General features: G+C 56.5%; 2 protein-coding genes across 2 annotated transcripts; one reads left to right on the top strand and one right to left on the bottom strand.

The window, feature by feature from the left end:
* Nucleotides 1–3754: 3754 nt before the first annotated feature.
* LOC118173977 (nuclear factor 7, ovary-like) lies at nt 3755–10217 on the bottom strand. The gene is given in 7 exon segments (XM_035338949.1): nt 3755–3827; nt 3829–3964; nt 3967–4066; nt 4068–4105; nt 4481–4511; nt 4896–5099; nt 10098–10217. Coding segments are annotated over 7 exon segments (702 nt in total).
* Nucleotides 10218–16198: 5981 nt separating this feature from the next.
* LOC118173586 (neuropeptide Y receptor type 2-like) lies at nt 16199–22383 on the top strand. Its single transcript, XM_035338297.1, has 2 exons — nt 16199–16460; nt 21026–22383. The coding sequence occupies exon 2, from the start codon at nt 21061–21063 to the stop codon at nt 22222–22224; it is 1164 nt and encodes a 387-aa protein (XP_035194188.1). The 5' UTR covers nt 16199–16460; nt 21026–21060; the 3' UTR covers nt 22225–22383.
* The last annotated feature ends 2876 nt before the right edge of the window (nt 22384–25259 follow it).

Below are 25259 nucleotides of genomic sequence, written 5' to 3'. Positions count from 1 at the left end.
GCGGCGAGGGGGGGGCGCACCTGCGGCTCCGGGCACCGGTGGGGCCGTGGGAGGGGATGCGGGGGTGAGAGCATCCCGCCTGCTCCGTGAGCATCCCCTCTGTGTGCATACACACCTGCGCGGGTGCGAGCGTCTCCCCGTGTGCATCCACACCTGTGAGCATCCCGTGTGTATCCACACCTGTGAGCACCCCCCATGTGCATCCACACCTCCATGGCTGCGTTCATCCCACCTGCCCCTGCATGCAGACACCCCCGTGCTGCCCTCTTCCATGTGTGCACCTGGGTGTGCACCCCGCGCTCTCAGACCCAGGGGAAGGCACACACATGCCCTCTCCCATCAGCACGCACACGCCACGTGTGTCTCGTCTTCATGCCTGCCTGCACGCTCCCCAGAAGCCCACACCTGCGTGCGCACACCCAGGCACGCAGTCCTGCACACCCCGGGGGGCACCCAAAGATGCCCGCATGCTTTCTCACACCTGTGTGCACGCTTGCACCCCTGCCCATGTGGAACCCACTCGTGCCGTCCACCCACCCACACTGCCACCAGCCTCAGGTGGTGCTCCCCAGCACAACTACGTGCCACAAACCTCACTGCCAGGGCTCCCCCACACCCAAACACACAACCCCACAGCCGGACATCCGCCCAAATCCACGCACCCCTAGAGACTCCTCTTTTCTCCCCTTTTCCCTTTCCAACCCATCCTTCACACCCTGGGACGCGCTCATCTCCCCGCGAGAGGACGGCGGCAGTGGTGGGATGCCAGCTGGGCCTGGAAACGCTGGGCGCCGCGGTGCTGGCAGCGGGACGGCGCGGCTCCCCGCGTGCCAGCGGTGCTGCCCCCGCGCCGCCAGCAGCTCTGGCTGGCTGCGAAACGGCTGCGAAAGCCCTGCGGTCGGGAGCGATGGCAGATATCAGGGAGCGTGCCGGCACGGTGGGCACAGCCCTGGCACGGTGGGCACAGCCCCGGCCGCCTACCCTTGCACCCACCGAGCCTTGAGTAGATAAATAAACACGGCCCCACGCTGCGCCCCGGAGGGTTATTGATTATGCACGCTTGTAGACACGCACACAAAAAAAGGGAGGCTGAATGAGAACCATGTGCTCGTGGCTTCTAAAAGGCAGGAAAACTTGTTGTGCGCTCAAATTCTCTTGCTGCCAAACCTGTGGAAGGGATCATCCTGTCTCTCTCCTGGCGCTGTCAGAGGGAATCCAAGCCACAGTGGTTATTTTACCCAGCTCCCCCCGGCCCAATTAATGAGTTTTTAACCCTGAGAGAGCTGGATGAGCTGCTTTCCGGCAGCTTTCCGGAGGTTCATCTTGAACCTCCTTGATCCTGAAGGAGTGGAAAGTGTTGGTGTCCCTCCATCCCAGGTGGCTGCCAAAGCCCGTGAAGTTTTTTAAAAAAGGGATTTTTAAAGTTCCCCAGTGGAAATGGCGATGGAACGGGGCAGAGCCGAGGGGCAGCACTGCCGTGGGGTGAAGAGCTGAGATTGTGGGATCAGGTCGCTGAGGCTGCAGTAAGAGATGGGGCAGGACCCGCTCTGGGGACCACAGCGAGCACCTGGCAGCGGCGTGTGCCTGAGGCACGAGCAGGGAGCGGGGAGGCAGCGAGGTGTGCGTGGTGACGGGGGGATGAATCACATTGCTCCTCTGTAGTTGCAAGATGCCGGATGAAACACACAGCCCAGGGGCTGCCTGGAGAGCTTGAGTGTAAGAAGAGTCTGACCTGGGGCCGGGGGGATCTTCTGCCACCCCAAAAACCACTGGATTTTGGCACCCAGCTCCTCTGTCCGCTGCAGTCCGAACGTGGCACCGCGCTGGGAGCAGCCCGTCCATGCTGCCATCTAACGGCAGGACGCAGGGGAGGGCTCACCCCCGCCGCAACGGGGAATTTTCCATCACAAACACAGGGTGACTGTGGGACCGATGGGACCTTTCCATTGTTGCCGCCCTGGGAAACAAAAGGATCTTATTTTAACATCTTGCCCCCCTCCCAGCACTGGGGGACGGGGCACCCAAGGGAGCAACGGCTTCCCCAAAGCACGGGATAAAGGACACGGACACGTCACACGGATATGTCACAGCCTGAGACACGGCTGTGCGAAAGCCAAACCGGGATGGCTCTGAGCACCCCCAGGGACGGAATGACAAGGTGACCTGCGAAGAAAACACAGCAGGTTCCTGGGGCAGCAGGTGCTGGAGCAGAGGTGGGTGCTTCTCCCCCGCAGCACCTGGTTTGCCTGGGGCCATCCCCATCGCGAGCCCCTCCTGCCCAAACCCAGGGCCAGGCCCCGCGGTCACTGCCCTCACACCGAGCCTGGGGTTTCTGCTTCATTTATTAGCGCAACGTGTTTTTGAGATAGCACTGAGGGGCAGGCAGTATTTACGCACCAGGCTAGGGCTGCACGTAGAGCAGCTCCGAGCAGAGGTCTCCCTGCACGTACGAGCACAGCACCCGTGCTCCATGCCGGGAGAGGCTCTCCAGCCCCTGGCCTCCCTGCCAGAGCCTCTCCCCTCCTGGTAGGGCCAGGCCATGACTTTACACCCCAAAATGGGGCTGGGAGCAGCACACTGTGGTCACTGGAGGAGGAGGAGGAAGGACGTGCTTCCTCGGGAGCTGCTCAGCCCAGGAGTTGGAGAGAAGCAGTTTTGCTGCTCGCCAGCTCTGCCGTTGGCACCGGGAAGGTGTAGGAGGTGGCAGCGATGGCACACATCCCCGCGAGCTGCTCGCAGCCCGTGCCGGCAAAAACCAAGCACGGGAAGGATGGGAAGGGGTGAGCAGCAGAGCTGGCTGCTTCCTCCTCCTCTTCCTCCTCCTCCCTGCCGGCTGTGCTCGTCTCCTGCCAGCGCCACTGTCACCCCGCCCCAGGGCCAGCTGCCACTTCGCCTGTGCAGATCAGGGACGGGCTGGGTTTCGGCAGCACACCTGCCTGAGCGTCTGGGGACTCATCCTGCGTGGGCCATGCCCTGTTCTCGCCAGCTGAGCGCTCAGTGCCCTCGTGCCCTGGGATGGGCATTAGGCTACCCCAAAACCTGGTCCATTCCCCCTCCGGGAGCCCGAGGCTGCCGTCCTCCAGGGGCAGAGCTTCCAGCACGGGACTCAGGTGAAGCTGTTCACAGGGCTGCAGAGTGCTGGCTCCTGCTGCCTGCACTGCTCACACCCGGCTCACGGAGCTGCACAAAGCTGAAAGCCTCAGCGGGGTGCCTGGGGAGCGCTCCGAGGGACTGGCCAGGCAGTGGCACCCACTGCTCCTAAGGCCAAGCCCCTCCTTGGGATCAGAAAAGCGCCCAAACCCCCCAGCTGCTTGAACGCAGAAGAACCCCCCCTGCCTCCAGCGCTAGCCCCAGCCCAAACACTGCCGCACCCCCCCCCCACCATGAGCCCCCCCGGGGCTTTGTGCCCCCCGTGCCGCGGGCTGGAGCGGAGCTGCCCTGCGCCCCCGGTAGTGCCGCACCCCAGCAGGGCAGGACCCTGCAGACCCCGAGTCACCAGCAGGCACAGCGGGAGCCTTTTAATGATCGTTAATGATCGTTAATGATCATGAAAGCGCTGTGCGCCGAGCTCCCCCTGCCGCCAGCTCGCAGCCCGTCCCCAGCGCGCGGTGCCGGCAGGCACAGAGCCCTCGGGGGCACCCCGTAACATCGCCCCCCCCGCTCTGCAACCACCTCCCTCGGCCTTTGCCGGTTTTACACACGAGAACAGAAGCAGGGAAGAGCTGGCAGCCCAAATCCCACGCTGAGAGGGATTTTATGGGGCACATAAAATGAGGCGCACCCAGGGGGTGGCAGTGGCCCCGTGCTCTGTCCTGTTCCTCAGGCGTCCAGAAGCCTTTCTGGCACAGCTTCACCTTCCCTGCCCGTTCCACAGTTTCGGCAGCCACCCCCAGGTCCCACTTGGTCCTGCCTCCCACCCACACCTCCCGGTAGTGCTGGCCACAGTCAGAAGTGTGCAGCCCGGGATGCTGACGCACTGCTGGAAGCGCTGGGGGCTCCTGGGGACAGGCTGGGCTTGCTCCTGCTCCATCACTGCCATCAGGTCCCTGGAGAAAAGCAGCCCGGGGGCGGGCTGACTCAGGGTCAAAGGTGAGTGGGGCAGGAGCTGTGAAATCAAGCACAGTGGTTACGGGTTGTGAATTCCCTCTGCAGAGCATCCCCAGCCCCTCTGCTGCATCCCGCTGCCCCAGCGCACCCATCCTTTGCACCCACCAGGGCAGATGGGCTGCAGCTCCTGCCCCCAGGAGATGTAGTGCACGGGGCCACCGTGGCTGTCCATGGCTGTCAAAGGCTGGCACGGTCTCAACATGCATGTTCTCCAGGGAGCACGTGCTGGGGGCCAGCCCCCAGCTGGCACAGCACCAACTGTTTGCTGAGCAGTTTGTGATGCTTTTAAAACTCGAGATAAGATCCCTCTCCCACACGGTCCGAGCCAGGGACAGAGATTAGCTCCTGAAAAGGGAATCAGCTTCTTTCATGCCAGGCATGTACCTGATAGCCAGGCTCTCCACCTGCAAGGAGGAGCAGAGAGAATTAGCAGTCACTGTCTGTAATTCATGCAGCTGCACAAATAAACTCCTTGTCCTGCCTCCTGCTGTCACAGAGCGGAACCAAGCCCCCAGGACCCAGCCACCCTGGGGGAAACTGACTGGGCACTGAGGCCAAGGCAATTTCATGGGGGTGACAGCAGGAGGAAAGCTCCCAAGACTTGTTACACCTATGTCACTGCATCCCTTGTGGCTAAAGCCTCCAGACTCAAAGGGGTCAGGCAGATAGTCCAGAGGGATAGCAGCAAGAACAACTTCCAGGTACAGCCTGATGCTCATTGAGGACTCTTCCCTTCCCAGATTTAGGTCCGAAGACACTCTGCCTCATGGTCAGCCATGCACGCTCGCCTCCAACAGTGACACCTCTTCCATTTTTTGCTCTATGCACCCAATGTCCCCGCGCAGCGCTGACATCCCTTCCTCCAGCCGTACCAGGGACTGCTCCTCCTCTTCACCCAGCTCTGCCAGCACAGCTCTCTCCTCTTCCTCCAGGATATGATGAAGGCAAGTGAACTCTGCTCGGATCTTGAAGTTCAGCTCCCCAGATGCTTTCTGAGCAGAGGCAGAAGATGAGCCTGGCAGCTAACACAAGTGGATGTATGATATGGCTGCACCTGTTACTCTGCTCACGTAGTCCTGAAAATCAGAGTTTCAGACATTCCATGATTTTTTTGGAAGAACTGGACAACATCTGAGGCTGCACAGCCATGGGGAAAAACAGACTCTACCAACAGCTTGGTCACCTTAACAAAAAAATCCTTGTACTCAGATGTGCTGGGAGCTCACAGCTCCTACACCACCAGTAACTTGCTTGTGTGCAGCCGTGGCACCCCAGCCTCTTTTTGCTCTAGCAGATGCTGGTGCTGACGCACCAGATCAGACAGCCATCTACCCTCAGCTTTATCTCACCTACAAACCACTTGTGCTTTCCTTAAACCCTCCCTTTCTTGGCTTTCAATACTTCTGTGTCACTCAAGAGGGAAGCTCAGTTTGTGGCTGTTCTCGCTTCAGAGATCAGTGATAAGTAGGCAGCCTGATACTACGAGCCCGGGGAGAAACACTTGGGCTCATCACATCCCCTCCGAGCTTTGTGATGAATCCAAATACAGTCCTTGTGGCAAGGCCACTGCTTTCTCCCAGCTCCCTCTGCCTTGCTGCCTGCCCTTCAGACACACCAGAGGTTTTTACAGCTGTCAGGAACTGTCCTCCCAAAGAAGCAGCCTGCAGGGTGAAAGTGGGCTGCTCAGCCTGCAGCCTCCAGCACCATGCCCAGCACCGTGCTGCATTACCAGTGCTCAGTGCCTCCTCTCAAAACCTGCTCCGAATATTCGGTGTCAGCAGGTTCTTGCATACGTGTCTCGGCATGGCATGACGCAGCATTGCATATCATTGCATGGCACGGCACGGCACGGCATTGCACAGACACAGCACTGACCGCTGCTCAGCATGGCACGGCATGGCCCGGCACTGCAGAGGCACCGTGCTGCCACTGTGGCACGGCACCACATTGCACAGACACGCCACTGCCACCCTTGCATGGCACGGCACGGCATTGCATGGCACAGACACACCACGGCCCTGCACCGCCCTGCCTCAGTGGTGTGCCACTGCACTGCACCGCGCTGCTTGCGCTGCTCCCAGCGCCCTGCTGCTGCCTGCAGCAGTGAGAGCATGGAGACAGGCACCGGGCAGGCTGTCCCGCCTCAGCTCCTTCCCCTTCCCTGCGTTCCCTTTGCCGAGGTGCAGTGGTTTTACTCGGGTGGGTGGCCAACCCCCACCTCAGCCCCTCTCTCAGTCCCCCCCTCAAAGGGGGAGAAAATACGGCACAAAGGGCTCAGGGGTTGGGATAAGGACGAGGAGATCACTCAGCAATTACTGTGACGGGCAAATCAGACAGAGTAGGGAGATTATTAGAATTTATTATCTATTACTAACAAGCTAGAGAAGTGAGAAACAGAGGAAAGAAACCAAAACCGCCTTCCTCCCATCCACCCTCTTCCACCTCCTCCCCCAGAGCAGCACAGGGGAATGGGGCTGGGGTCAGTCTGTAGCACTTCTGCTATGTCCCTCCCTGCCCCTGCTCCACGTGGGGTCCCTCCCATGGGATGCCATCCTTCCCAAACTGAGCCTGTGGGGGCTTCCCCACCCCTATGCCCCCCCGGTACCAAAGCCTTGCCACTACTCAGGGCTTTGTAGCTTTGTAGCTGCTGCCAGGCCCTGGGGTGTTGCGACATGCAGCAAACATGGGCGGACACATGAGAAAAATCACAAGAGCTGGTGATACTGGGCCTAAAAGCAAATAAACCCCAAACCACTGTGCCCAAATACGCTGCTGGCCCCAACCTGGCTATTCTTGGGGCTCAGGACCTGCTCCGGGTGGCTGAGCCAGGCTGCCTGGCTTTCTCCTCCTGCTCCTGTCCCCGCAGTGGCAGCGGCACAGCGATGCTCAGCGCCCTGTGCTCCCCAGGAGCTTAGGGTTAGGAAGTACTTCTGAGCAGGGATAGTTTCCCACAGGCTGAATCCGTCCCTGCCGCTGTCTTTTTCCTGTCACCACTGTACAGCTTGGCCTGGTCCCCATGGGATTGTCACTGGGACGGTGACACTGGGATGACACAGGGATCCAGGGATGACCGAGCAACCTCTGCTTAGTCGTGGCAATGCAGCCAAAACCTCGCCTGCTACACTCAGAGAGTTTTGTGCTTCCAGCAGGCTGGATCTCACCATGTGAGCGGGCTGGGGTGTGCTGGGAACGTTGACCACAGGCACAGCAGGCACGGCAGGCACAAGATGTAGCACGAGAGCGGCTGGTGGTGTGTGTCCTCCTCCTGCCACGTGGTCCCTGAGAAATAGCCAGCTTTGAGCCGGTGGATTTTGGATGGGGACTGAATCATCTGCTTGGCTGCATCCTTTTGAGAGGGAAATGGCTTCGTCATCCGTGTCCAGCCTCTGAACTCCTGCCTTTGTTGCCATTTCTCGGGGAGGTTTGGAGATTATGTCCAGGCGCACACACGCAGCCCAGCAGACCAGACGCCCAACCCTGCACACGCAGCCCGGGGCGAGCCGGGGTGCTGCTCCCTGACCTGCTACAGCTTGCAGCGACACGCTCCATTATTTATACGTCTCCGCACAGTGGTAAAAGCATCAATAATTGCCTTTTGGCTGGGATCTGGAACGTGCTGTGCTAGGTTCCCCCAGCAGCGCTGGGAGATGTCCTCATGCATGCGGTGCTGGCAGTGTGAGGTCCTGCCATGGGGCTGCTTCCAGAGCCCAGGGAGAGGACAGCCCCCAGCCCACATCTCTGCACCCCAAGGCAGCTGCAGGCCCTCCTGTACCCAGATAACTTAAGCTTTACCCTTATCCGGCAGAATTTGGGATAGCTCAGCTGATGTGCAGCAGGAGTACGTCTGAGCTGCACACGCAGGCTTCGGAGCCAAAGGAGGAGCGGTGCCTTATTCCCTAATCCATCAAGCCCAGAAGAAAGCTGTGACACAGGTGGGGATGTCCTCTTCACGGCCGTTTAGCTTCCTGGGCCATCAGCTCCGAGATCTGAAGCTAACAGCGAGCGGCAGTCGTTTCCCAGTGAGCACGGCTCCCATCTGCCAATTGAAAACACACGCCTGAGCGTCCCCCGGTCTCGAATTCTTGTTTAAGTGCTCCTGGCATCTCCCTCCTGTCAGCACTCACTTCAGCTGGCAGCAAGACATTTTTATTTCTTTTTTTAGCACGCTCCTCTCAGGAGGCTCCGTGCTCCGGGCTGGCACCTGAGAGCGCTGTTTGGAGAGCCCGGCAATGCATTGGGGAGATGAAGGATGTCATGAACTGGGACGGGGCTCACAGAAAACTCCTGGGCTGGGTCCAAAACCCTTCGCAGTCTCCCCTCTGTGCAATGAACCTGCTTTTGTGATGCTCAGCCCCGCAGGGACCGGTGTCAGCAGCGCTGTTTGGCCTCAGGGATGGAGGGAGGTGAAGGGTTGAGATGGATTTGGATTTTACGTTTGGCTTTCCCCGTTTGTCCCAAAGCAGGGAACAGATAAACACCGAGCGCATGCACTCCTCTGCATCCCCTGCAGCCACAAGCCCCTTCCCTGGGGGCCCTCCAGCCCCTGGCCTCAGGTGAGGGGTGGCTGTGGTGGGGCTGTAGGGAATGGAGGGTGGTAGCACCCAGTGGTTCCCAGCTCAGCTGCCTGCTTGAAAGCCCAGAGCTGGGAGTTTGTTTTAAATACAGCTGAGAAGGCGATCAGTCCTACTCCTCTGTCCTTACCTTGGACACTCCTCAGCGGTCCTTTTTTTCCACGTTTCAGACCCTGAGCTGCATTAAATCTGGTCTTCTCTGTGTGCTCCCCTAGGGATGAGCTCTTTGGGGTGGGGATGGGGACGCTTTGCCCAACCTGGAGCCAGCGCTTCCCAACCCATGGAGCTGCTGGCTGGGGAGAAATCCCCAACCGGTGACATCCCCGGGTGGCTGCACCTCGGGGGGCTGCTGCCAGCCCTGTCCTGTGCTCTGGGGCCAGGAGGGAGGAAGACATGGGAGCAGAAAGGAAAAAGTGAAGAAGAAGAGATGAGGTGAGCCGAGGTAACGGCCGCGTCACCATTAGCAGATCTTATGCCTCCCTCCATGACCTCGGCTGTGGGGACATGATTTAAAGGGCTTGCTTAGAGAAGCAAGCAGGAAATGAAGCAATGCTCCGCGATAAGATATCTTTGGATAAATAGTAGGAGGAGAAGGGTGACCAAGGGGGAGGCCGTTATTTGCCAATATTTTCTCTTCCCAGGCCCAAATGACACCGCGCTTTTGCCAAGCCCGGAGCCTCGTGCTCTGGAGATGTTTGGGCCCCAAGCACCACTGAGCTGGCCACCACAGCCCAGGTGAGCTCCAGATGGAGATGGTGAGAGGTGTTGAGCAGGCTCAAACCATCCCTACCGTGCCATGAAAGCAACGTCGGTGTCATTTTCTCCTTCCTGTGACCAGCAGCTCATGGATAAGGGTTGGGGTCAGCATGGAGCAGTCCATCCCATACTTCTGGGAGGGATTTTGCACCACGGGACTGGGGCTCCTCTGAGCTTTTGAGCCCTGGGGAGGGCTGAACACAGCCCACTGGCAATGGCATGTAGGAAACAGGCCTGGAGCAGGCACAGGAGGATGAACGCTGCTTAATGATGTTTTTATTATCCAGGAATGCTCAACTAGCTCAGTTCCTAGGGGCTGCTGAACTTCATAGCCTGGCCTCTCTCCCCAGGACTCCTCATGTAAACCACCCTGAGCCGGCCTGCCAGGCTCCCCGACAGGCCGAGACGTGAGATTCCCCACGCCGCCCCTCCGGCAGCCAGGAATCCTCTCCTGCATTCCACCCGCGTCCTGCAGCTCCCCGCACCCAGGCGCCAAAACCAGGAGGTTTCTGCAAATATTAACATTTCTGGCTGCCGCTTGTTTGCCTGCTTGTTCTGGGCTGTGCACGAAACCCCTCTGATGTTCCACACACAGCACAGGTTTGGCCAAAACAGATTTGTCTGCTCAGCTTCCTCTGGATGGGCCATGCCTGAGCCCTGTACCCAGTCCCTGGGTGAAGGATGCTCAGCGATGCTCCCCTGCTGCACCCAGGTGCCTGCTTCATGGTGAGGTTTCTGGGCATTCACAGACACCTTGAGCTGCCTCTGCAGGGCCCGAAGCATGTGGACATTTGGTTTTGGGGTTTTGGACTTTAGGGATGTGGGAAAGGTCATCATGAGCTCGGCTGGACAGGCTTGGCCGCTCAAGGTGCTCGAGTCTTTCGTGGGTTATCACCAATTTTCCACGGTCAGCACACAGCAGCTGTGAAATCCAGCCCTGTGGTCACATCACATCCTCGGATTGCTTTTCCCTGGCTGGTTCCAGGCTGTTTGCTCTATTAATTGCTTGCACTAAAGATGGTCACAGAGACTGGTTTGTTACAGCACCCCCGGATATCACATATGAAAATCTTCAGATCATTCAGTGGAGATGGAGAGAACTCATTTACCATCACGCAGCCTTCAAAATCCATGGGATTTTTCTGTAGAAGACCCTGCAAGAAGAAGACCTCTCAGTGCAGCATTTCATGTAAAGTGTGAGTTTCTGGGTATAAACTATCTGTCCTGGCATTTTCCTTGGGCTTTGCTATCCCAGAAAGATGCAGCTGTGTTCCAAAACTCTCATTTTGGAGACAAGTGGGCTCATCAGCACCTGCAGCTCAGTGGCCTCAGCCCTGAGGCACCGTCCTGTGAGCCCAGGTAGGATTTAAAAGCATCCCGTGGCACTTTGCTCCACCTTTCTCCTTCCAATTTCTGTCTGCTGCCCAGTGAAAGCTGAACGAGCACTTCACAAACCCAAGGGATTCAGAGCGAGGCAGCCATCCCTGCTACATGTCTTTTTTCCCCAGCAGCCCCGTGGGCTGAAGCCCTTCAGGAGCTGCATCTTCTCCAGGGGAAGGAGCCGGGGCACAGCCTTGCAGGGGACGTCTGTCACCCCAGGGAATAACCCACCCCAAACACGGTGCCAGGGCCCTGCCACCCTTCCCCTCTCTCCCCCTACCAGGGCTGGCTCTGCAGATGACCACGTGCCGCTTGGGTCCTCAGACCAGGGCGCCCTGGAGGCTGCATGTCCCCTGCCCACAGTAATGTCACCCTGCAGGGGCAGGGTTTTCCCCCTGGGAAGCTGTGTGCCATGCGCTGCAGCGATGGGAATTGCTGTGCAAAACTCCATTCCGCCTGATACCTTAAATACCTCTAATGCCTGGGGAGAAGTACGCCTCCTCTCTCTCCAGCATGAAGTGGCTTTCCGAGTGGATTTGCAAGCTCCAGACTCACCTCCCTCTCGTGTCTGGTCTGAGCTCTTCAGCGGAGGCAGAGAGGAAACACTGCTCGTCGAATAATGAATTGCAGGCACGCGCTCCCCTGAGCAGCTGCTTGGAAAGTGTCCCGCGCTCCTCGTGCCAAATGTGCTGGCCAAGGAAGCTCAGCGGTATTAGCGTGTCCCAGCTAATTAGGGTTGTGAGCTGTCCTTTTCATCGCCTGGAAGAGCTGAAAGAAGGACGAACCCGGAGCTCTGCCTTTATAAGGCTTTGTGCTCTCAGCACGGTCCCCGCTCAGCGTGTGCGTGCTCCGCTCGTGCCCTGGGGACACCGCTGTTGCTCAGGGGAGGGGTTTGGTGTCAGAAGGTGGCTCGCGAGTCACGTTTCTGGGGGACACGGAGCCAAGAGGCCTCGTGGACAACCCCTTGGTGCTGCACCAGGCGTGGACCCGTCCCTTGTGCAGCAGCACGCCGAGTGAACAGATCCGGCTCACAGTGATGTGGTCCCCAAAGGAGCGGGAGGGATGTGCACCAGGTAGAGAAGCAGCACCAGGTAGAGATCCTGCTCCTGCCAAGCTGGTGCTGTTCGACAGCACCAAACCCACAGAAAACATGCCGTACACCGATCTTTTGCCTTCACACCTGCACCGCCTTCAGCCTTGACACTGAGGGGGAGCTCACGCTGGGGCTGCCATCAGCGCACCCGGCTCTGCCCGCTGCTGCTGTCACAGCCACGATGGCAATCGCGGTTTGCCATCTCAGGAGTGCCAGGCTGCTGCAGATCGGTGACTTCCCCGTGGCACTACGAAGCGGGATCATCCAGCCCAGGGGGGCAAGGCCCTGACTGCAGCACACACGGCTCTCATCACTGCCGAAGTGATGTGGGCGACTCGGAAAGAAATCCCACGGGGCAGCAGCAGCATTTGTCCATGAGCCAGCAGTGTGCCCTGGTGGCCAAGAGGGCTAATGGGATCCTGGCGTGCATTAAAAAGAGCGTGGCCAGCAGGTCAAGGGAGGTGATCCTCCCCCTCTGCTCTGCCTGGGTCTGTTCAGCCTGGAGAAGAGAAGACTGAGAGGGGATCTCATCAATGTGTACAAATATCTGAGGGGTGGGAGACAGAAGGATGTAGCCAACCTCTTCTCAGTGGTTTGTGGGGATAGGACAAGGGGCAACGGCCGCAAAATAGAACACAGGACGTTCCGCACCGGCATGCGAAAGAACTTCTTCACGGTGAGGGTGACAGAGCACTGGAACAGGCTGCCCAGGGTGGTTGTGGAGTCTCCTACTCTGGAGATATTCAAGGCCAGTCTGGACGCCTTCCTGGGCATCCTGCTCTGAGGAACCTGCTTTGCAGGGGGGCTGGACCCGATGATCTTTCGAGGTCCCTTCCAACCCCTACAGTTCTGTGATTCTGTGATCTCGCAGCTGTCCTGCTGCAGCTCCAAGCACCCAGCCCCCTGGTGCATGTAATCCCCTATTATCACCTCTTGTACTTGCAGGGAGCTGAGGGACAGCCCGATTTGCCCAAAGTCAGGCAGGGAGCCTGTGACAGGCCAGCAAGCACACTCCCACCCCAAAACTCAGCTAGACTTCTGGTTTATCTGGACAACTGCTGGTGTACCATGTATCATATTTTTGCAATCCCGGCTCCGAAGAGCTTATCTAACTGCAATTATCCTCTTCTGCAGAAGCTGTTTTCTAGCTGGCTCAGTACACAAACAACAAGCAGCATCCCTCTAATAAATTAGCCAAGCTTTGAGCGCAGTGACTTGCAGAAACGGCAGCTGAAGGAAGGTGCCCGTGGTGCGTGGAGGCATTGAGATCTGCGTGGACGTGGGGACACTCGGGGTGAGAAGGGCTGGATGGGGCAGACCCTCCCCAACATTAGGCAGCCCCATCAAATGAGCCCTGTCTCCATCTGCTGCCAGGAGCTTAAGGGTGGTCTCCTCGGTGGGACACGAGCCCTGTTAATTGCTTTATTTTCAGGCTGTTCTTGCTCATCTCCCTGCCCTCGTCCTGGAGCCACCTCAATGTCCCTGTCCCCTCCTGCCCTGGAGCAGGAAGGGCTGTGACAGTCCCAGGCCAGCCCGCACAGCTCAGTGCTCCCCTGCCTCTCCGCTGCCTGTCATCCCAGTATCAGATCGCTCAGGTATTTCAGCACAACCTTGCTCCTGGTGCTGCCTCTGCTCCTCCACTAATTCCAGAACTGTTCACATGGGGACAAAAAGCGGTTACGAAATGAGAACCTGCTTTTAAATTCAGAGAGGGTGCAGACAGCTTTCTATCCTCCCTCCCACCTCTGAGCTGCTTTGTGGCTGATTTAGCTCCCCAAAGCATCACAGGCTCCCAAATCCACTGCCTCCGTGAACTCCGGGGCTCAAATGGAAAAGTGGATTTCGTGTTACCACAACATGCTGATGCTTCTGAGGCTCTTCTGCAAAACACAGGCTTGACACCACAGGAAGGAGCAGGGGAAATATTTTGGTTACATGCAGGTGGAACTAAACAGATGTTTGAAAAATGAAAAGCTGCTTCTTTAAGTATGTCAGTGTTGCTGCTCCAGATGAAGCAGGATGAACTGGAGCATCTGGAAGCCTTGGTAACAGATTTCTTAGTGATTTCTCCCTGGGAGTGATCAGATAATGTGCCTTTCATGACAGAAGTGGAGCTACAGAGTACAGCTCGCTGCTGCAAGGTGTGCAGACCCAGGGCCTGCCTGCTCTCAGAGGCACGGCAGATCATGGGCCGATGAAAAGCCAGCCCTCTCCTCTGCCCCATTTCTCAGCTTTTTGACATCATTTTTGCTCCCTGGAGCACAAAATTCTTTGTTGAGCTCTCAAAAGACAGGCCAAGCAGACTCACTTTTGCCTAATCAAAGCCCAACCCCTGGGAAAGGCTTTGGGGCTGCAGAGATTGTTTGAACAATTCTTACTCGAGAGGACACGAGGCTCCTGGGGCACTTGTGCCAGCATCTGCGTGTCCCCAGATTATGTCTGCAAATCCCCGGGGTACGAGGCCGAGCGGTGCATGCAGCGGTCCTGGCACCTCTGCTCGGGGTGACAGAGCCTTTTTTAGCCTGGGGCAGTACAAGGGATCATCATCCTATTTCCCCATCCTCTCGCTTCGGGGCACAGTTTCTGTTTGAGGCTGGGAAGCCCCGGGGCTGTGTTGCGAGCGCTTGCCGCTGGCAGTAATTATGTTGTAGCTGGGTGAGATTAGGCAGGCTGGCAAGCAGCCCATGTCTGCGGCGCTGTGGGAAGAGCCTGGCTCCCGGGGAAATGGCTGGGGAGCTCGGCGGGGTCTGAGCCTTGGCTCGGTAGCTGCAGGTTGGGTGAAAACCCAGGTTTGCTGAGTGCTCGACCAACCCTTCCTGCATGGCTCTGTGCTGCAGGGAAATGGCTCTCAGGGGGACATTTCATGGTTGTGTGCATTGCCGGGGGTCACTGGCAACTCCCCCTGCCCACATTCTGTTTGTTCTGCCAAGCACACAGGGGCTCTCATGCTGACAAAGTTAACTGCATCCCGGTTAAAGAGGTGATGCTGGGGAGCAACAGTTTTTGGTGCTAAATCCTTCACTGGACATCTGAGATCGTAGGACAGGACAGGGCTGGGGACTTTCACTAATCCATGATTTAAGACTTTGTCTTTTCTGTCATCCAGCAAATGCCACATGCCAAAAATGACTGGAATTCACCCCCTGGTCCTGATGGAGTTTCACAGCTCCGAGCTGTGCAGTTTCTCTCCCGTCAGTCATTGCTTTTCCCCAGGCACCTTAGAGCAGCCCGGGGAAGGGAAGAGCAGGGAGCTGTAGCAAAGGGCTCAGGGGAATGGACAAGAAAAATCTTGTGCCACAAGAGGAAGGAGGAAAAAAGTCTCCCACTCACACGTAGAAATCAGCCGTGCGCTGCTGAGGACCCTGGAGAGGAGGAAATCCATCCACCAGGAGCGGGGGGATTGCGTGCACCATGCTAGCTGTGCTGCGCCTCTCCCTGAGGACTGCAGGCCCACGGCCTTGGAGCAGCTCGGGCGTCCAAGCAGTTTGGCTGTCCTCTCCCCTCCACCCTCAGCATTCCAGAGCAGCTCAATCAAAAGCTGCAAGGAAAATGAAGGGGGAGAAGGCACAGAACTCCTAGGCAAGGACTCAGAGGGACCCTCGTCTGAATTTAGAGTCCAAGCGCCACTTTCAGAGGGACTTGTTTCAGGAATGCTCTCAACCTCCTTTTTCTGCTGTGCCATCAGAGCTTTTTCCTGCCGTATCCCAACTTTTGTGGCAGAGGAAGTCAGCTGGAATCCCTCCTGGTTTGCGTTCTCATAAAGAAAAGGAAAACAAAGCTCCACGCTGAATCTGGCTCTGGAACAGCCCCATCCTGTGCCAAAGTGGCTAAAACTTCCCACTATTACTTTTATTTGCATCAAAAAAGTAACTAAAGGCTTGCCCCAAGAAGCAGCCTGCTCCTCTGGGTGCCGTACAAGCACGGAGCAGGGGTGGCTGCAGGGATGCTGGTGGTGGCTCTGCTCAGCTGTGGGACCTGCAGTTCCCCTGCCACATGGGGGGCACCCACCCTGGACAGGACCGTGCCAGTCCCAAGTAGGGTCACAGCCCAGGGGAGCTGTAGCATGGGGTGGATGTAGCGGCACCGCCAGGAGCCTGCAGACCTCCAGCTCCCACCACGTCTCCCTGGAGAGGGAGCTGGATGTGGTGGAAAAGCTCTTCTCTCCTCGATGCAAGAAGCCCCTCAGTGGCTGAGCACTGTATAAACAGCAGCAGCAGGCTCCCTCCCCCTTTCCATTTCTGTTTGTTAAACACACGCTCCCTGCCTTTCTCTCATTCAGGAGCTAACAGAGCATCCAGCTTGGTGAGACGGGGGCTGTCACTCACCCTGCAGGAGGCTGCTCGGGGCAGGGGGCCGATGCTTCCCCCGGCGATGGAGCACCCTCCAGCAGCCCGGATCCTCTCCTGACTTCCTTGCCTTTCTGAGGACAGTCGCAGAAAAGTGCTTTTCGCCCCCTTGCCACAGGTTGACTCCCAGAGAGGATGAAGAGGAGAGTCCCAGAAATGAGACCCTAAGTCGAGGGAGGAACGAGGAGGACGCTCCGGCCTTTGCAGGTGGGTCGGGGAGGGCTGAGATGGGGCCAGCTCTTGGCCACGCTGCGTGGTTCAAGCGACAGCATCCCTGGGAGACTGGATCCTGAGGGCTGGGACAGAGAGAAAGTGAACCACAAACACCCACGGGAGAGTTTCCCAGCAGAAGCAGGGAGCGTGGGAAGGGGGATGCTGAGCAGCAGGCTGCGCCGGGGGGGTGCCAAAACCAGGCAGGTACAGCTACAGAGTGCTGCAGGTGTGGGGCTGAGGTGCATGGCTCGGAAACCCTCCTCCCCCCTGCACTCTGCCTCCTTGTGGCTCCCTGCAAACCTCTGGCAGCTCCTGGGTGCTGCTGCTGGGGCTGCACGTGCTGCCAGCCCTCGGCTCACTGCCAGGGGTCCCGGCCCTCAGGGGCAAGGAGACAGGGGGCTGCAGGGGGAAATTGGTGCTGGTTTGCTTTCGGCACTCCTTGCATGCTGACTGTTGAACAGAGCTCCTCACAGTCCTGCTGGAGCCTGCGTTTCACCAGCAAACTGAGTTTCTGGCCCGTCCCAAAGCAGGATAAGGGATTTGATCCCTGGTTGCTCTGTTAGTGGGGTTGTTGTCTCCCTCCTGTCCCTTGTCTCATCTACCCCAGGCTCCCAAATTTCAGAGGCACCGGGCTCCCCACGTTAACCAGGTTCCTCCTGCCAGGCTGTCTCTGTCCTTCTGCAGCCCTGACAAGCCGCGGGGCTCCCTTGTGGTGTCACCCAGCACCGCTCTGCTCCCATGGCACGTCCTGCAGGACAGAGGCCCCCGTGCTGTCCCCCCCTGCTTTCTGTGGGGGGCATTTCCAGGTGAAAGTGTGCATCCCTGCCAAACGCCTCTCCTCTCATCACCTCTTTTTCTGTCCATCCTGAGCTGAGTGTCTAAAGCATCCTCCTTGCCTCGTCCCCCTCAGAGTCTTTCACTGCTCCAGCCCCAGCAGGGGCGCACAAATATTTGGCAAGGAACCACACAGGTGCATCTCCTCATCCCTGCCCTCTGCCAGGGCCAGTCCTACCCCAGGGTCTGCTGGCAGCAGGGGTGGCAGTGCCTGTCTAATGCCATAAGGTTTCTGCACCACTGGGTGCAGAAATGGGCCCACTCTGCAGAGATAATTTTTGACACCGCAGCAGATGAGGGCCAGGTGAGAGGGCCTTCCCTTCTGCCAGAACCTTGTAGTGGGGCAACTTCCCCTTCTCAGGGGATGGAAGGGCCCATGACGGTTTCTATCTCTTCTTTGGCTTCGGGATATCATTCCAGAGTTACCACTTGCCCTGAAACCAGCATGTCACACAGAGGAGGCAAAACCCCCTCGCCTCCATCACTCACACTGTTCACACAGCTCCTGCTGTCTGTGTTCAGCCACGCCAGTTATCCCCAGGGACTCTGAGCCCTCTCTGGTGGTGAGCGCAGGAGGACGGAGTTACCAAACCTGGGCTCCGTGCCCAGCCCTGCTGTGGGCTCGCTGTGAGGCCTCGGGCAGGCTGGTTGGCCTCTCCACGTCTCAGTTTATTGTGGTTTCCTCCCTCGTGTGTGTGCTGTGGGCACAGGGCTGGACACGGCTGCCTCTCGAGCGCTGACTTCCCCAGGGGGTGACCAGGATCTTGGTAACGCGGGCTGGTCTCAGGCCTCCTTGCCATGGGCACTGACTGCTGCTGGGTGCTGGATGAGATGAGCCCATGCTCCAGAGAGGGCTGCTGGAGATGGGGGGGCTTCATGGAGCTGAGCTGCTTTGGAGAAGGGGCCCAGCATGGAGCAGAGCAGTGAGCCAAGCCATGAAAACATCCATCAGCCTGAAGCCTCGTGTTCCAGCACTGCTGGAGAAGGAGATTGCAGCTGTCACCAGCCAGGTTTTGAGCAGACAGCAGAGGCTGCCTGACTCCTTCCACTCCCTCCTTTCCTATCAGTGATAACTGTGGCAGGATCACAGTTCCTGGCCGTGCTCTGAGCCACCTCCGTCCTTACCTCCACACCGTGCCCCCACGCTGCATGTCTGCTGCCTTCAGTGACCCCAGTTCCACGGCTTGGAAGAGAAAGAGGAATTTAAATTAGCGAGCTCTGGTTTAGGTGGCATTTCTGCCGCCTCCTGGTCTTGCTCTGCTGCTCTGCTCTCCCACAAGCAGTTGGCTCTCAGCTCCAAAGATTTTCCACCCAGGCTGGCAGGCCCTCCGAGCATGAGCGTGTGCCTGGCAGCAGCCTACACGTCCATTACTGGCTGGAACAGACCTTGGTCCACTCCGGCAGCATCCCTGTGACCGCCAGACAGCCCCCAGAGGAGGAACACTTATTATTACCATTTTGTTTCTTAATTAAAATGCCTTAATTGATTTTTAATAGTTCCCCTTTGGAAAAGAAAAAGAAAAAGGAAAAAAAAATCAACAAAGCAAACCAAATCAAATAATAACTCCATTAAGACCATTTTGTTAGGAAGCGAAACAGCTCCATTAATCATGATGTTCCTGGCTCCTCACAGATGGTGGGTAGCTGCCAATCTCCAGTGGAAGGAAATAGCCCGAGATGTGGACGTGGGAGCTGGCAGCCCAATGGGGACAGAGGGAAGGGAGCACCCAAGACATGGGTATCAGAGATAAACGGGACAGGCAAGACACAGAAAAGAGGATAAGAAGTGACCGATAAAGTGAGGCTAGGCAATCTGGGAGGCATAGAAATCCAGCCTGAGAGTGAGCAAGGAAAGTGCAGCCACTGAAACACGCCCAGCACTTGTTCTGCTTCCTTCACCAGCCCTTTAGCCCTCTTGCTCCTGCAGCTCAAAGCCTCCTTCCTACCCTGCCGGCATCTTTATGGGCTCTGTTACCACGGTGTCTGAGCTGATAACTTCGCTCCCAGGAACTGCTGGCATAAAGTGGGCAGCTGGTGCCAGAGTTAGGCAAGTCTGGCAAGCCAGGGCATGAGAAGGGCGGCGTGCGGGCAGGGCCAGGCTACTGCAGGCAGCTTCCAGGAGCAGCTCCCGGGGGATCGCAGCCCCGTGCGGAGGAATGAGGAGAGAACACGCAGCCATTTATTGTTCTTTGCGATGTAATTGCCGCCTCCTTTGCCATCTTGCCACCATTATTTTGTGCTATTTGCTTAAAGAACTAGCTTAAATGCGGTGTGCTCTGCACAGAGCGTGGTAAAGCATCCTCCCTTCCCACAGACAGGCTGTCCTCAAATATTTGGCTTGCAGGGCACAGACCTGAGGAAACCCCACCAGCACCCAGTCAGCAGCACTCCTGTCTCCCCTGGGACAAACCCAGAGCAGTTAATTCCTCAGCGAAGCTGAGAAGGCGACCAGGACCCTAGTTCCCAGCTTTATTTAAGCCCTGTGCCTCCCTGCCTTCCTCAGGGGCAGGGCATTGCCCCCTTCCCACTCCAGGCCACAGAAAGCACGATGCCCCGCGGGCAGCCCCATTTGGGCATGGTGCAACTTCTGACCTTGACTTGGTGCGAACGAGGGGCAGGTGCAGGGGGCTGTGCCCACCCCTCCCCACACACCCCAGCAGCAATTCTGAGACGTGGAAGCTGGAAGGAGCTGGTGGCAGAGCTGGCTTCTGTCCTGCTGTATTAGGACTGAACCAAAGCCCTGCCATGACAATGCTGTGCTGCTACGGCGGCACCAAGCACCAGCTGTGGGCTCCAGGCTGAGTCACTCCCGGCTCCCAAAGCCGTGTTCACACAGGTGTTTGTGCATGGTGTGGTGAGAGGCTGGCTGGCTTTGGCTCTGGGGCACATTTGTGCCTGGACACTCAGCAGCAGCTCTGCGGGAGGCTCGTTCACAGCTCCAGCTGCTTGCCCCATGTGGCTCTGCAGCTCCTGTGCTGCCCTGCAAAAGCTCACCACCCGCTGCCTGTGTTGGCTTGGGTGGCAGGAGCAGTGCGGGATGCTCGTGTGGAGATGGGGCAACAGGTGTTGTCAGCTGGAGAGATGAGAAATGAGAAACTGAACCAAACTGGGTGCACAAGCCACACGGAGAACATTTTGGAGAGGAGGAGGAGAGCACCCTGAATTTGAGAGTGTCTGGTTTTCTTTCCTGCTTCTTAAGGAATTAGGACTCAGGGCGTTTTTATAGGGAAGTAAATCTCATCAAAGATGACTGGCACCATCATTGATTTCTTCTGTCAGCCCCAGGAGGTCCCAGATTTTTGATGTGTTTGAATCAGCTCTCTGTTTTGCAGAACCCAGCCTGAGGGAGCAGGAGATATGTGCAGAGGGGCTCCACGAGCAGGAGATCTTTCCAGGACCCACCAGTCTGGCCCTGGCTTGTTTGGCCTTTTTTTCCCCTGTTCAGTCCAAATACACAGAATCCCAGAAACTCGTGGCAAGTAGCGTGAGCCCTGACTTTTCCTTGGGGAACTGGCATCCATCTGATGGTAGTCTCTAACAGAAGGTGTCAGAGAGGTGAAAGGCCATTCAATGTGAGGAAGGATATGGGGTAAGCATCAGGCAGGAGGATGTCACTGCTGCTGTGACATGCTAAAATACTGTATGGGACATGTCCTTGAGTTTCAGCTCATGTGTGATGCTCTGCTGTCTCCCCTGCTCTCATTTCTGCTGTGTCTGTGTTCCAGCCCCCCTTCTCCTGACTGAAGGGCCCAGGCCAGGCATGGGACTGCTGGAAGGAGCCAACAGCACCCTTGCCATGGAGAAGACAGCATTAGAGGAGAAGCTCCCTCAGGGCTGGCACGCCGAGGACTTTGTCACTCCTAGCCAGGATCTCTCCGGGTCCCGCAGCGTTATGATGGATAGCACCAAGATCCTGGGGGTCCAGGTGGTTCTGATTGCTGCCTACTCCCTCATCATCCTGCTGGGCTTCATCGGCAACTCCTTGGTCATCTACATCATAGTGAAGTACAAGACCATGAGGACTGTCACCAACTTCTTCATAGCGAACCTGGCCCTAGCAGACCTGATGGTGGACACCCTCTGTCTGCCGTTCACCCTGGTGTACACGCTGCTGGACGAGTGGAAGTTTGGAGCCGTTCTTTGCCACCTGGTCCCTTACGCTCAAGCCCTGAGTGTGCACGTGTCCACTCTCACTCTCACTGTGATTGCCTTGGACAGGTATCGGTGTATCGTTTTCCACCTGGACAGCAGGATCTCCAAGAGGCTCAGCTTCACCATTATAGCCATCATGTGGCTGGCAGCAGCGGTCCTAGCAGGTCCTCTGGCCATCTTCAGGGAGTACCGGTATGAGGAAATCCCGTCCATCAACCTCAAAATGGCAGTCTGCTCAGAAAAATGGCCTTCTGGCAACAACAGAGACGCCACCATCTACAGCCTGTCCATGCTCCTCCTGCAGTATGTTTTACCTCTTGCAGTTATTTGCTATGCCTACACCAGGATCTGGTTCAAGCTGAAAAACCACGTCAGCCCCACTTCTCGGAATGAAAACCAGTGCCGGAGGAGGAAGACCACCAAAATGCTAGTGATGGTAGTCGTGGTATTTGCAGTCTGCTGGCTCCCCTTCCACATATTCCAGCTCGCCATTGATCTTGATCTGGTTCTTATCTTCCACGAATACAAACTCCTGTACACTGTCTTCCACGTGGGGGCCATGTGCTCTACGTTTGTCAACCCCCTGCTCTATGGATGGATGAACAAGAACTACCGGAACGGCTTCCTCACCTTTTTCCGCTGCCAGGACAAGCCAGAAAGCCTCCACACCGAGGGCTCAGTAAGAGGCAGGTCGTACATCTTCAGGGCCAACACCCTAAACGGGAGCATCAAACAGTCTGCTGGCAACGGGCCGCTGCCCACAGAGGTTTAGGGATGGGATGTGCACCCCCGGGACTGAGGCTGGCTGAGCCCAGAGACGTTCTTGATGAATGCCTTTTTTTTGGGAACAATGTGCTGCCAAAACTTTATAGCTACTGCGGCCACGTGGAAATACCCCCCCTGTATCTCTCAGTACAATAAATCTGGTGTATTTCTGTCTGACCAAACAAATGACTTTTTCCTTTCTCTGTGTTTAAGTGATGCAGGCAGAAGCATGAAAAATCACAGAGGGAGCTTCCATTTAGCCAGCAAAATACACCCTTTTAGCCACTTCCATTTGCCAAAGTGGGCTGTTCAACCTTTTACCCCCTGACACGACACATTATGATGGAGAACCATTATCGTGTGTGCTTGTTTGTCTGTACGTCTTCCAGCCTCAAGCCGTATTGATCCATCTTTAGCTAATGCCTCTGAGGGGAGGGAAACCTGCTCTCCCCGGGGACACATGGGTTGCTTGGGGCCATCGCTGCCAGGGCCGTGGCAGGGGAGCAGGTGGGTGCAGGATGAAGCTGGGCCATCGAGGATCCATGCACAGCACCTGCATGAATCCTCCCTGCAGCCCAGGGAAGGAGCTCTTGTCCCCAGCGAGCCCTGGAGGGGGCCGTGATGCTTCTTAACTGCAGCTTCTTTTGCAAATGCTGAAGCAAGGGTTTGGGGACAGCTCTGGGTGACAGCTCATGACACACAAGCTGATTTTCATTAGCCAGTGCCCATGTGCAGCGCAGGCAGAGGGGCAGATAGGAAAGGAAAACAAACAAACAAACAAACAAACAACATAAATGACAGTGTCTTCCAAAGTGCTCAGAGAGCTTTAAAGCCTTCCTCTTTCCGGGGTTGGAGGTGCTATGGGTCTTACATGGGTGCTTCTGTTCAGAAGAGAGAAGTAATCCACTTGCATGGTTGTTGCAGAGGTGGTGTCCTCTTGCAGAAGATGGTTTGGAGACTGAGGAAGATGTGTTCTTTCAAACCAAACTGTATGTTCTCCTCCCTGAGGCTCTGTCAGCTGGGGAGCGTATTTTTAGCTCTGCCATCAAAGGAGGCTTGATTGCTACTGTGATCTCAGCAGCTCGTCACTGGTGTCGCCTCTAAAGTCAGCGCTCATCAGATCGGAAAGTAACTCCCAGATGCAGGATAGGGACTCAACAGACCTCCTCATTACAGATAAAAAGCAAAGAAAAACTTGGATTTCAGGTCTTCAGTGGAGCAAGGACAGGAGATAGGAGGACTCGCAGTACCAAGTGCACCAGCCTGGATCAGGCTGCTGGGTTGTCTCGTCTGGAGTCCTCGAGACATGAGCTGTCAATGGGCTTGTTTGCAAACCCTGCTCTCCTGCCTCCTTCCCAGCCTGGCCTGCCTCTGGCTCTTGTTCTCCAGCTTAGCTTCCCACTGCCACACTAGATGAATTTAATCTCTCTGCTTGTTTTTTTGTCTCATTCCCTGCTCCATTTTCCTAAATAGGTACAAGAAAGTGGTCTCTGCTTCCTTCCAGGGAGACTGCTGCCAGGCGGGGTCTGCAGCCTGCCCTGCTTGGGCATGCAGATGGCAAATGACCCAGCACCTGGTTCTGCACATCACAGCACATTTTTATTTTCAGGGGTTTTAGGATCTCTGAAAATCCTGCCAGGAAGTCTTAGTTGTTCCACTAAGAGTGTTGCCTGATTCCTGACAGGCCAGATGCAGACACAGTGGAAGAACTGAGACCGAAGGAAACTTTCCCCACGTGCAGTGCCATGGGGTGGTGCTGGGAGCTGCTGTTTCACCCTGATGGGTGGAGGAGATATTCTCCTCCACAGCACTGGTAAATTCTGTCCCCAACTCAGGAACTGGTCAGTCTACAACCCAGCCTCCCAAGCAACTCTCCCTGTGTTTCCATCGAACTCCAAGGTACAAGGAAATGTTTATTTTTTCAAAAGCAGCTTAAATGAGTGGAAAGAATTCAACTATTACCAATAAACACTCCAGAAAGTGATTTAACACTCAATGATATATGTCAGAGCTAAACAACACGTTCAGCAATGCAAGCTTGGGAGCCAATCATGCTGCCAGACGGAGATGGATGAGGAGCTAAATTGCTCTTGGAGGGCCTTGCCAAAGGTTTTGTCCTGTGACACCACACACGGTATCTGACTGGAGCAGGGCAGATAATGACATTATGAATGGCTGTTTAATTTTGAGCCCAGGCCTTTCAACTAAATATGGATAAATAAATAAACAGATCCCAGCTCTTCTCAAATAAATACTGGCAATGGCGTTTATAGAACAGAGGGATTTTTATGCTGGGGAAAACTGAGAAGGAGAAACTATTTATTGGAGTATAACTGCAAAGTTCTGTTTGCTTTATTTTATACACTCGTTCAGCTTCACTAATGGATTTCTGCCTGTGAGCTTGCTGTTTTTTCCCCGCGATTTGAAGAAGATGCATCCTTCCACACCCACTGCAGGCAGGGCAGTCAGCTCGAGGCTGTGTACGGGTGTCCCTACGGAGAGCCGCGATGCCCCGGTGAAGGGAGGCAGCCCTACTGTCCACTGTCAGATTGGGAACAAGGGGATGGTGGAGAGAAAGGGAGCAAAGCTTCTTTCTGAAGGCTGGTGTGGGCAAATAAATAGACTTAAGATAGAAGAGAGGAATGAATTTGTTCCATGAAACAAAAATCTGTTGGACACGAAGCTTCCCCAGATATTTTCTCCCTGCTAAAGATGTCCTTGCTGCCAAGAGGACACTTCCACAAAACCAAAGGCTGGCAGCACTGTAAGTTTTCGAACTATTTAGAGCTGAGGACAGACTATGACCCTGCTCTATTGGTGTCAAGGGCAGATTCTCTAGCAGTTACAGATATTCTTGGAGTCAAAGGGATCTTCCCACTGCCGGCTCCTAGCCAAAGGCGCTTCAGCAAGTCCCCGCCGAACCAGACTCCTTGCCACAGGGCTGAATGTCTCATCAAAGCTTGTCTGGAGCCAGTGTGGGTGACCAAACGAATCTCCTGTAGGGCTCCTCCTGACTGTCACCGTCACCCTTCTGGAAATGCT

Source organism: Oxyura jamaicensis, chromosome 13, assembly GCF_011077185.1.
Source record: "Oxyura jamaicensis isolate SHBP4307 breed ruddy duck chromosome 13, BPBGC_Ojam_1.0, whole genome shotgun sequence".
In the NCBI taxonomy this organism is placed as follows: domain Eukaryota; kingdom Metazoa; phylum Chordata; class Aves; order Anseriformes; family Anatidae; genus Oxyura; species Oxyura jamaicensis.
This window is presented reverse-complemented; position numbering and strand designations above follow the sequence as displayed.